Consider the following 12,983-nt stretch of genomic DNA (forward strand, 5'->3'; position numbering starts at 1 on the left):
GTTAAACAAGATTAAGTAACACTTTATTACTAAAGTCTACTAACTGTAAATAACTTTGCAACTTCATATCAACGTATTCTACTAACCCGAACCCCTAATACCTAACCCTAACCTAATACTCTAATGAGAAAGTTACTTATAGTTAATAAAGTGAATTTCGAAAAATAAAGTGAAGCCATGATGGCTAGAAAAACGGATGCTCTCATAGCTCACAGTAGGTCTGTCTTTCGTAAAATATTATAAAAAATCTGTTCCCCCGTGGAGTAAATGAACACCCGGCTCTATATACTGAAGGCAGAGTGATTGTTTAGCTACATGCTGAAATTAGTTTAGGTTGGGCTCTTGATGTGCGAGTGTTGAGTGAGAATGCTATGAAATGTCACCTTAGCTTCATTAGAATTGTCTCTGGATCTTAAGAAGTTTGTTTTGGTGGTGTGATGTTCCCGAAGACGAGCCGTACCGTACGATCACACCCTGAATGCTAACGACTCTTTTGCCAGGTGTCAGGGTTTGGCAACATCAAACACCTCCAGGTCACGGAGCCAAACAGAAATAAGGAACTGGTTCGACACAACTGTGTCCACATTCTGTAATGTATACTCAACCATATCAGTGTTTGATCTGCTACATCAAACTAATGCATCATCTATGGCTGCTCACGCGGCTTCAGCCCCCCGGCAGTCATCACTCGTCCGATAACTCACCAGTCTGCTAACTGGGGGGTTTATATCCTGATTTGCCACGGCGAGTTCGAGAAAAAAAAAAAAAAAATTGACATCGGCCGCGATGCAGATTAGAGGAACTGATCTGATATCAGCTTCTGCCGCGCACATGTGCGGAGGGGGAATAACTGAGCCAGGCCCCAGCTGCTGGGTGACACTTCACATACATACATTTCTCTTTGTACAGACCTCTGGAATTAACCCAAACCCACAATGGCATCACATCAGAAAGGAGCGCAGGAAAGTCTGACTTTATTATCCCTCTGTGGAAATTTTCATGCGGAGAGATAAAGCTCTGTAACGGCTGTCTGCTGTTTATTAGGAGCAGCACAAGACAATAGCAGCCTCGGGGAAGGGTCAGACAGTCCGTTCTCGGTGTGTGTTAGGCTTTGGAGGACTGGTCACCGGGAAATGTGTGCATATAGCAAGCACTCCAAAATACAAATGCCTGCGTAACATCTTTGCTACTAGTTGAGTGAGTGTTTGATTGATTTGTGTTAGTTTTAAAACCCAAATGTTCAAATCCATCCAAGATAATCCATTTTAAATATTGCCAGGATGTCTTTCATGAAAAATAACTTTAGCAAACGATTTGTTACCATTCAAGGTGTAAGGTTACATGAGTGATGACCTTTGACCCTCATAATTTTATATGATATGTGATTAGGTTTTTGTTTATGACAACATAAATTCAATGAATTGTAACTGTCTGATGAAAGTGATGAATTGTCTGCCTCTGTTATAGTAATGGATGGGAATGGGATCGAGGATGATTATTCTCCTGTTTTTAAATACAAAATAATAATAATAATAATACTTGCATTAAATGTAGTGCAATGCTTTAAAGGTTTATACCCACAATTTATCTTGAACTACTAGAACCTTTTGATTTTTCTGCAATTTTATCATGGAATGCCAAGTAATCTGACTGCATTTTGTTTTTCTAGCTTATATTCATAATATTTTTCTTAATAATATATATATATATATATATATATATTAATCACATCCAAAATTAAAGTTTGTGCTTACATAATATGTACATACTTACATACTGTGTATAATTATTTTGTATATATAAATATAAGAAATATTTGTATAGAGAGAGAGAGAGAGAGAGAGAAATAAATTATAAAATAAATTATATAAATATATATATATATATATATATATATATATATATATATAATTTATTTTATATATAAATAGAAATATTGTACGTATAAATAACACATTTTTCTTAAATATATACAGTACATGCATCTGTCTGTATTTATATACACAAAATAATTGTACACAGTACACACATATGTGACCCTGGATCACAAAACCAGTCACAAGTTGCACGGGTATATTTGTGGAAATAGCCAACAATACATTGTATGGGTCAAAATTATCGATTTTTCTTTTATGTCAAAAATCATTAGGATGTTAAGTAAAGATCATGATCCATGAAGATATTTAGTATTTTTCCTACTGTAAATATATTAAAAAAAATATATATATATTTTTTTTTTTGTGAGTAAATGCAGCAAAATCGTGAACATAAATGGAGAACTTTAAAGGCGATTTGATTAATCGGGATTAATCATTGCACAGCCCTTATATATAATACCAGCAGTTGTCCCTTGTTATTTGTGCGAGTACCGTGAGAGCCTCCCTCCCTCTCTCTCTCTCTCTCTCTCTCTCTCTCTCTCTCTCTCTCTCTCTCTCTCTGTGGAACCAGGGGCCCGGCCTCATCCGGTGGCATGTTCTACAGCAACCCATCGCTCCTGGGATGAAAAGACGATGACCAAGGTATTCGTTCAATTCAACCTCTATTGTTGTTTTGGAAACAAGGAACAGCAAAGTAGTCAAACCATAACATGGTGTATGGCAAGTGTGGATGTGTGTGTGACTACTGGACTCCCCGACTTGCAGTTCCCAGCAGGGCCCGACCATTGTTGAAGGTATTCACCCAGTGCACTCATGAAACTAGATAAATGGATTAGTTCTTCAGAGATACTGGCGGCATCTTCAAAAAGACAACACCGTGGGGCGGTTCGGAGGGGGGCACGAAGGGGCGGGGGGTGCATGAATGACCTGTTTCTGCCAAAAAGACAAGACAGTGATAAACTTTCCTCTCTCTTTTACGCTGTGACAGAGACACAAGCATCATGGGAGAGAATCACTCCTACTATGTGGGAGCAACAGTTTATGTGCCTATAGTAGTTGCATTATTTATTATTCCTATTGGATGGCATTTATTTCCTTCATCAGATTTGTTTTGTCACACACATCACACAGCATTTTCCATGTCTTTCATATAAGATTATGATAATAATTTAAACGATTATCGTGATTTTTTTTTTTTTTTTTTTTTTAACCCCTGTCTCATCTTTATTTCTATCCCTCCCACACTTGCATTTCCCTTTATTCTGTTACGTCGTTTTTTTGGCTGTCATTTATAGCTCGGGGCGGCATGTGACAGTAGCTGAAGTGTCAGAGTAATTATGGGTTCCAGTCCCGTTTATTTCTCGTTAGACAATTGACTGTACATCAAGTACAGAATGAGTAATTACGTGTGCATTAGCGAATCCCACCCCGATGGCCTCCAGCACTAACCCCATGCTAGTACAGGACAAAAGATATAAATGAAACACCGGGAGGTTATTTCATCTCAAACACAACAAGCGCACCAAAGGAGATGAAGACGAAATAACGAGGAGAGAGCTGAAATGCGCACACCTGCCCTGACTTGACCTCTGTTTATCAAGGGACACGTTTTTATTACTATAATAATAATAATAGCCTAATAATAATAATAATAATAATAATAATAATAATAATAATAATAATAATAATGATGATGGTGATCATACAATGCTAGCATACAATTATAATTCGTTTAAGGTCGTTTCTTATTAACATTTTCTATGCAGTGCCGAACAGAACTTATTTGTTTACTAAAAGTCGGTTAAGGCGGGATTCGTTCAAAACTGTTAGTAGGCTACAGCGATAATAATAATAATAATAATAATAATAATAATAATAATAATAATAATATGCACTGTTGCGATTTATTTGTTCACTTCTAAATAATGCCGAGAATAAACTTAAAACATGACCGGCCTATATTATTGACCTTTTCGTTCGTATTTTTTGGTTGTTTAATGTTACTAATATAACTAAAAAGAATTAAATAAATAAATAAACAAATACAGTAAAATAATATAGGCCTATTAAAATAATAATAATAATAATAATAATAATCTTACAAAGCACATCTGAGTATTTCGATCGCATAAAATCCTCGCTGAATATTTAAATTCAGTCTTTTTTACTATATTTTTACTCGACTACTGAAATGTAAACTCAAAACACTTTGATCGTTTTAGTCCAAACAATAGGCTACGCAAACGTGGCCCTTGATTTGATCTAATGTTATTGGAATAAAATGTTAGATATAATTTCTGTATTCAGTATTTCAAAAAGGCTGTTGATTCAAAGTATATTGGATTATTTTCTCATCTGAAATGTCTGTAGTTTCATGAGAAAAAAAAAATGTTCAGTGATTTTCTTTTTCCATGTAAACCAGCTGTAATGACTCTACCGATCTATAGAGGTCGCTGCAAGCTTTCATTTATTTGCAATTCGGCAAATTCTGGTTTCCTGCATCAATAGAGTTTTAAATACCTTTTATTATATTGATCTCACAATATACTTTCAAACTCTTTCAAACATGAGATCACAAAATAAAAAGCTTATAAAAACAATAAAATTAAATACAAATTCATGTAACTAATATTATATAGCAGTTTTTATCCCAATATATATATTATTATTATTATTTATTATTATTATTATTATTACGGTCAATTTATGTCTTAGTTTATGTTATTCTTTTTTGCTTTACATACTCTGAACTGTACCAAAATGCCTTGTATTTGTCTTGTACTTTTTGCATTGTATTTGTCTAATTTAACTAAAATATATATATAATAATAATAATAATAATAATAATAAATAGTTTTAAATGGAACAAGAAAACCAGAGGGCAAGTTTAACGTAAATATGTCGGCTAAATAAACAGACAATGCCACACAAAAATCAGTTAACGTGTAATTGGCAAAACAGCTGTAGCCTACTATCATTCTATATTAACATTTTGTGTGTATTTTTTGTAGTCACAATTTCAACGCACTGACATAGACTTTTTGATGAGTTTGTATTTTCTTGATTAATTGTAGGCTATATATGTTTGAATTACTGAACTTGAAAATTGAATTTCACTTCCAAACAATTAATGTCTGTCGATTGTTATACTATTTGGCCACGGTTTAAAACTGTAATATTGTGAAACAAATTGTAATTATTAGTTTATAAATTGTACACAATATGAGCGGTAGTGTCTCATGCTGATGACGCAGAGAGGCCTCAATCCACACTCCCTCTGAACTGAATGTCACTCTCCTCAACACATTAATAATTTATTATCGTATCGAGTTTTTTTTCTTTCTTTCTTTTTTTTTTTTTTTTTCTTCCTCTGACAGATTAGATTTTAACCATTTGATTTTGTTTGCACAGGGCGTTCCCACATTATTACTTAATGATATTCCCAGCTGCTTCGGTCCATTTTCCGCCGCCAGCAGCCATCTGGTCTCTTATTAGCACCTCAATGCATTTGCAGCAGCTCCATTTAACAATTGAATCTGAACACTCCCGCAAAATATTTCCAGATCCATTTTGGGCCTCATGCATCTAAATAACCGACAGCTTTTCCCCGCTTTTAAGAGCATTCGTTATTATAATTTTAGATTATTAATCATGCAATTATATTATGATGGATTTATTAATAAAAAGAATAAAAAGAAAAACAAACAAATGAAACGTATAACGTCACTAAAACATTTAACCCTTCAGAAAACAAACCAAAACACCAAAAAAAAAACCTCTTTGCATTTGTCTATAATTTCATTTAGTTTATTAGACAAAATATATGATCTGGACAAACTCCGTCAACTCACTATTTACAAATGTGGGTCACCTTAAAGGAAAACACCAACACATAAAGACAAAATAAGCCTACCAATGTCCCACGGTAAGGAAGGGATCACAGGTGTCATTATATACATCTCCACCGGGTGCTAATCAAACTCGGACATTTGTTTTAGAGTAACTGGATGCTATGCTGAATTGATTTCGTTTTCATTGTCCCATTATGAGTGCCATCAGTCCTTTTTTTTTTTTGCGGGGCAAATGTCTTGATCAAGCGGAAGAGAGAGCTGTTAGGACCCTCTGTGTTGATTCCTGCTGGTTTCTTGGGCTGTGAACACAGACACACAGACAGAATTGTGATTTAATTTCCTTAAAAACATCGAGGCATTTCACTGTTAGCCACACATTTAAACAGCTAATTTCCTGAACGTTATAATACAACAATTAATTATATGATAACAGATCAGTAGTCATACACACATCGCATTAAAGCCTTGGATGCTTTTGTTTTCAAAGCGTTTCCGTGCAATAAATTATTCCACACGAAATTTTGGAAAAGCAGTCTGTTTCGGTCTAAAATAGGGACTTTTAATACAATCCTGATATTTACCAACAAATCCACTGGCGCAACTAATAAAATATAAGTCAAGTCCAAAAAAAAAAAAAAAACGTTCTGCTAAAATTGTGGCACTTAAAAGGGGCAAGTTTTCAGCATCACTGCTCCCCCGAGGTTCACTTTCCCCAAGGGTCTTTAGGAAAGGCACACAACCCCGGTGACTTGATAAGTAGTTATTCTCCAGAGAGGCATAGAGTGTGTGTGTGGGGAGGGGGATTCGTGGCCTTTTGTCACCAGGAAAAGCACAACTATTTATTATAAGCGCTAAGCGCAGATTTCTCTCTGTCTGTCTGTTAGGAAATCTGTATCCCAAGAGTCTTTTCCGATAAGCAGTTTTAAAAACAACCGTTCGCTGTTGCATGCGTTTCATCTGGTATAACGATGGCCTACTAATACTACTACTAGGCCTGCTATTATTAATAATAATAATAAGAAGAAGAACATAATGCAAATTTACCTGTCGTGAAGAGGACGAAACGATGACTTTAAAGGTTGCGTTGGTGATTCATTTCTGAGGACATTTTCACGATCTAAGAATTAAAAACAAAACCAAACGTTGGGATTAGATTGATTGGAATTAAATCCGCAGCATTATTGTACAGATTTGTTTTTATCTATGTAATTGTTATTATTTTATTATGTAGGCCTAATTTTATTATGTCTTATATATAGCCATAGATTGAGGGTAACAAGAACAAAAAACACAACAACAACTACAATAAAAATAGGCCTAATAATAAAAATAAAAATAGCAACATTTAAAATGGCACTGCCACATTTATGCATATACACAGGTCTGTTGTGATTTGTGCATACCTATGTGTTTTGGACTGAGGTCCTCTGGCGCCTTGTCACTGTTCGCGGCTGCCAGGGTCGAGGCCTGCTGCTGCTGCTGCTGCTGCTGTGAGTGAACAGGATGATTATGATTATGATGATGCTGATTGACGCCCAAGAAAGATCGGACGTTCAGGAGGGAGTTTTGGCCCAGAAACGCGCCATTTGTCCAGTTGTGGAACTTCCCAATCTGGCACGTGTACAGTCCGTGGCTGGGCAGGAAGGCCGGGTGTGTGCCCGCGGGAGTGGCGGGAACAGAGGGTGACGTAGGTTTTTGCGAGCTATCTGGACTGGTTGCGGTTTCTGCTAACGACCATATTTTGGGCTTATTGCTAACCGGAACTTGAAAACCTCCCTGTCGGCCCGGCGACAGAACCCTGGTGTTGTTGTTGTTGTTGTTTCCGTCAGACGGCTCTTTGCCGGCAGAAATGACGTTTGATTTGGATTTCTCGAAGGCCTCGTGAGCCTCCAGCGCAAGCGCGCGCCGTTTCTCCCGCAAGCTCTCGAGCTCCCCGCGTTTTTCCTCATCCTCCTCGTTGCTTTGATCTCCGTCGTTGTCGTCGATCTTGTCGATATCTATGCTCTCCAAATCTATTTCCTCTTCATCTTCGTTCTTTTCGGCGTCCCCCTCGGTATCGCTTCCAAATATAATATTGCCATCTTCGTCTTCTTTACTTCTGGCGCCCCATGTCACCTTGTTCTCCTTCTTGAGTCTCCTTCTGGCGTTGGCGAACCAGGTGGACACTTGTGTGAGGGTCATCTTGGTGATGATGGCCAGCATGATCTTCTCGCCTTTGGTGGGATAGGGGTTTTTCCTGTGCTCGTTGAGCCAGGCCTTCAGAGTGCTGGTACTCTCCCGTGTGGCGTTTTTAGGCCTGGAAGGGTCTCCATACTGGAACTGGCCGTAGGGATAGAAGGCAGGGCTCGTGTGGGCAGCAAAGCTCGCAGGGTGAACGCCAGGGCTGTCTTTTAAATCATACTGAGATCCCTACAATGAGGATGACAAGAGGAAAAAACAAACAAACAATACATCAGATACGTTGCATTTCATACACACACACAAAAAAAAGCGCGCAAAATAATTCGGGATCACGCTGTCAAAATTCCATTTCGAAATTTCACTTTTATCCAAATTGTTGCAAATGTAGGCTATCAATCATTTATTTATTAATCTGACCTCTCCAGAAATCGTGCGAGTTTAGTTTTGTTTTTGCAATAATGTTTCCCCCCCCCCGACCTTTCATAAACTAATATTTGTTTTGACCTTTGACCAACATTGCTATATAAAAAGCTAGGCCACATGATAACACACAAATTGAAAAATATGCTAAATATTACCTATATTAATGTCATTCTGGAAAAGAACACGGCCACTGTTGGTCAAAATTACCACATTACTTTGAATCCGATGTGTGTACAATTCAGCATGTATTTAATTTAAGGTTCGCTCGTGATGTACAGGCCTCAACCTATTACCAATGTTATTATTAGCCTATTATTCATATAGAGTTATATGACACGACACAATTATACACTGCATTGTTTCTTATTAATCGAAAAAAAGCGTTAAGGAAAGTATTGTCTAAGATTTAAATGCGTTTTATATCATTTTAATAGATTTTCCTTGCACAAGAGATTCATGCACATAACGTGGACACAATTTGTAATTATTTGTTACAGGTTAGCGAAAGACACAACTGATCAATATGCAACTTTCAATATCTCTCTTTTTCGGAAATACAACGAGATTCCGCTTTTGTGAAGTAGGCCTATCACATTTCATTAGTAAAAACAACTCTTTTTGTCACTTTTATTATCATTCATATTTATAATTTACTATAAGTCACGAAGACATGACGTAGTGAACTGTAAGGTAGTTTCTGAGCCAGAAGGACCGTTTAAAACAATAATTCATTTTACATTGTTTCCAACGCGAACCGCAAAGTTCTCGATCGAAACAATTTAAATGATTTATTAAATGTAAATTCAGCTGAATAACAATTATAGCATGTTTTAAATATAGCATTTTGGAAATTACATGATTCGTGCTATTATTATTTAACACCCGCACAACAATTCTTCAACTCAAACACCGAGCCGGTCGACAAACTTTTCTTTTAAAATGGCGGTCGGAAAGGTGTTTTAAATTTTATGAGAGCCAAATCTGCAATGCAATTCTAACAGACTAGAATAAATGTTAAAAGCTGTGAGAAACTTCCCATGCACATTGCAAGCTTCCGCTGCGTTAACCTCGCTTGTGCGGCAATCCCCAAAAAATGTTGGCAATCTACGCTCGCAGATTAAAAGCAATAAAATGCAGAGAGAGAGAGAAAAAAAATCAGTCAGCTTTATACAATGCACATGTGCTTTTCTTACCATTTGGGAGAAAAGAGCCAAATCGGCGCTGGTGTAAGGCAGAAAGGCGCTGTAGTTGTGTGCGTACGGGTACATGCCCAACACCGAGGACACCGCAGCGGCCGCCGCGGACGCGCTTCCCCCGATCTCTGCGCTCCCTCCGCGGGACGACGGAGTTAACACTCCCGGGCGATCGCCTCCGTACACCGCCTGGGAAGCACTCAAATACTGCGGGTAACCCAGCTGGGGGAAAGACATCTCCCTCGCCACGTCGGAAGCCAAAACAAGGCAAAAAACAAATAGCCCACCAAAGCAAGAAGTGAAAGAGTTTCTCTCTCTCTCTCAAACAGGACCGAATGAGAATGGGAAATGTTCGTCTTTAAATCTCAGCTTCTCTTTTGCGGCAAGTCCGTCGGATGTGATCAGATCAACAATTGAGCTCCAACTGATGTCTCTGCCCCTAGGTCCTGGGCTGATCTCTCAGATACAATTTGAAGTTGATGCTTTGATTGGCGTCCCAGGCTCCTCCTCGTTGGCGCATGTGGTTAGTGCATTGGCCAGGGCCACTTTTGCACTGTTTGGAGGATTGTATGTTAAATGTTTAGCATTAGAATCCATTCACTGTAGTGTGACAACCTGTCTACGCGATTTTACAGCTGCCCAGCACTGGGGAAATGAACTGATAGGCACGCGGAACTTATTTTGAATGGCTCATAATTCTTATAAACACTGGAGAATTAAAGCAACACTCGCGATGACACTGATCTTCATAAGGTATTGACGATCAAACAACTGTATTCTTTTGAAGGTGCTTCTTTTTTTTTTTTTTAAGTGAGTGATTGCTAAAATTGTGTACAGGATTTTACACATTTGGCAAAAAAACAACAACTCTGAATTGAATTATTCAAATGGAGCACTGGCTTTATTGTTTTGTTTGAGTGAGGTTAAATAATTAAAGATATGCATTTCCATACTCTAAACCTCATGCTTTTTTTTATTTATTTTTTTTATCTCCTTTATTATTTTTTGGTACTGTAAAGATACAGTTTCTAATGCATGGACTTTCTATATTTATGCGCGACGACAGCTTAGGAACTATTATTTTTCTTTGGTAAAATGATTTGTTCTCGATATTTGCAATCGGTGCAGTAAATGTGTGTCAATTAGTTTAAAACATTATAGCAGGTTTTTCTCTTCCATTTCTTTCCTCTCTCTCTCTCTCTCTTCCTCTCTCTCTCTCACACACACACACACACACACACTTATAACCCAGAGGCACTTACAAGCATACACACGGGGGTGGGGGCGTTGGGGACTTTGTATTTATGTTTCATTGTTAAATACTGAACGAGGTGATGTCGTGAATAATCGTGAGCACTTCATTAACATGCACACAAGCGCCATTTAGCTAACCCCCCCAAAACTATTAATACCACTAATAATAGTCGTGACAGATAAAGGGATCGCATGTGGTCTAACAGTTTATGATTTTAATGTGTGTGCGATAACAATGATCTCACTAATCCAACCACATCTTTACCAAAATGCCCCCACTAAATATAATGAACTTGCAGCTCATCTGTTTTTGCTTAATATAGGCATCATATAATAAACATGTGACGTATTGATATTCTTCAGAAACGGGAGAAAATGTAGAAATGTATTTTCTTTTTACATTGTAAACTTTCCTTTACTATTTGATTACTTTATTCTATCTAAACGAAACTTGTAAATGGAATTTACATGTTTTATTATTTGAATTCAGTCGAGACATTAAAAGCATGATGAGCGTTTTGATTTATCCGAACCGAGTCCGGCTGTGTTCGGGCTCTTGATTCGCTCCTCGGGTCCAGGGTCCGGGACTCGCTCTGTCGTGAGGTCGCTGCTCAAGCGCTTCTAAAGTTGTGCTCGTTGAAAGGATATAGTGGATTTATTAGTTTAACGGCTCAGATGAAGCCAGTGATTGTGATCTGCCCCAGATGGCCGCGAGTGGAGGATCTGTTGAAAATATCTGAGGGCACTGATGCCAATCTGAGGAACACATCAGACAGAAGGAGGAATGGCACTGGCGATAACCCGCTGGAAACGCGCACAGCAGAAGATCATGCAGATATGACAGAAAATATCTCTAAACGACGAAGACAGAGACGTTAAGAAAGGACATTCAATCTTGAGAAATGTGGTAGAGGAAAGAAAAAGTTAGGGGGTGCTCAGTTACTCGCTTGTTATTGAAACATTGAAGGTTCTTTTTACATTTTATTTAATTAACATACAAAATAAGGAATGTTTCATTGGATGTAAGGTTACACGTAATTTATTTACTGCAAAATGCATTTCGTAGACATGAATGCTCAGTTATTTTAAACAGTTTTTTTTTTTTTTTTTTTGGAGGTGAGAATCTCAAATTTCCTTTTTCTGGTAAATGGGGGAAATAAATTGTAAAGGGGTTGAAGTTTGACCCTCGTCAAACAATGGCACGTGTAATCTATGGGCAATAAAGCGTGTTCACACTTAACTGATTTATGGGGCTTGTTAAACTCCCATTATCACTTTCCCTGCAACAGCAAGAGACCAATGCAACTTCACTGGATGTTCTCCTCTGTTTAAGAGACAGGATTTAAAAAAAAAGAAATTACATAAATACAATTGTCTTAGAAACTTGTCTTAATATACAGTATATCTTTTTTGTCTATTCTCTCTATATATGTGCAATGTGAACATTATGCCATGCAATAGGCATGCATGTATACACGCATCTATAAATGATGGAAAATACACTATGCCCTTAAGCAAGCTCTCGTTTTTCTGCTCTTCCTCTTTCATATAATAAACCTTAGCTTAGAACAGTGATTACAGTGGGTGAATTCTGCATATTTCAAAGGTTGAGGGTTTTTTTTAGACAGGCAAAAAAAAAAAACATTTTTAGACTTTTCAACCATTTCAAAACAACAACAAGAGGCATGCACACATTTTCATGGTGGGGTTTCACATGCTATTTTATATTCAGAATCTGAAAGATTTCAGGTTTTCTGTACAGTGACTCCGCCGCTGTCTAAGTGTCATTATAACATAAAAACTGCTGTCTGTCCATGCTTTCTTCTCCAATCTTCCTTTTCCATTAATGCACGAAAAAACACTATTTATTTCCTTTCAGAGCGTTTCTGTCATCTGCATGCGAGCTTCATGAGACAGATCTTGCAGTGCAGACTTCTGTTCGTGTTTGGATTTCATAGAACTCAAAAATCAATGCGTTTCTCAAGCATGTCAATGTACATTCTTTAAGTACAGGTGTAGGGCAATTCTTACAACACTGTGAAACTCGTGTAGCACAAACGAAAGCAGGGAATGGCATTCAACTAAACTGTCAACTTTAAACAGCCAAAAGCAATGAGATCAAAGGCATGCGCTGGAGTCTCTTCTCTCTCTAGATTACAGCCCTAACGGTTTGAACCCTTAATGCTATTAAAGGGAACCAGGAC

The 12,983-nt window shown here is 37.5% G+C and overlaps 1 protein-coding gene across 1 annotated transcript; it reads right to left on the reverse strand.

The window, feature by feature from the left end:
- Positions 1–5,659: 5,659 nt before the first annotated feature.
- On the reverse strand, positions 5,660–10,212 carry irx1a (iroquois homeobox 1a). The gene is made up of 4 exons (XM_084384785.1): positions 9,526–10,212; positions 7,132–8,137; positions 6,773–6,845; positions 5,660–6,027 (listed from the first exon to the last, which is right to left on the reverse strand). Exons 1-4 carry the CDS (start codon positions 9,760–9,762, stop codon positions 5,970–5,972), a joined length of 1,374 nt encoding a protein of 457 aa, XP_084240911.1. The 5' UTR covers positions 9,763–10,212; the 3' UTR covers positions 5,660–5,969.
- Positions 10,213–12,983: the final 2,771 nt, after the last annotated feature.

This window comes from Rutilus rutilus, assembly GCF_951802725.1.
Source record: "Rutilus rutilus genome assembly, chromosome: 17".
Lineage (NCBI taxonomy): Eukaryota > Metazoa > Chordata > Actinopteri > Cypriniformes > Leuciscidae > Rutilus > Rutilus rutilus.

Coding starts and splice junctions, on each gene's coding strand:
- irx1a (XM_084384785.1), bottom strand. CDS start 9,762: ATGTCTTTCCCCCAGCTGGGTTACCCGCAGTATTTGAGTGCTTCCCAG. Junction 6,846..7,131: donor CCTCAGTCCAAAACACATAG/GTATGCACAAAT, acceptor TTTAATTCTTAG/ATCGTGAAAATGTCCTCAGA. Junction 6,028..6,772: donor TTTCGTCCTCTTCACGACAG/GTAAATTTGCAT, acceptor CTGTGTTCACAG/CCCAAGAAACCAGCAGGAAT.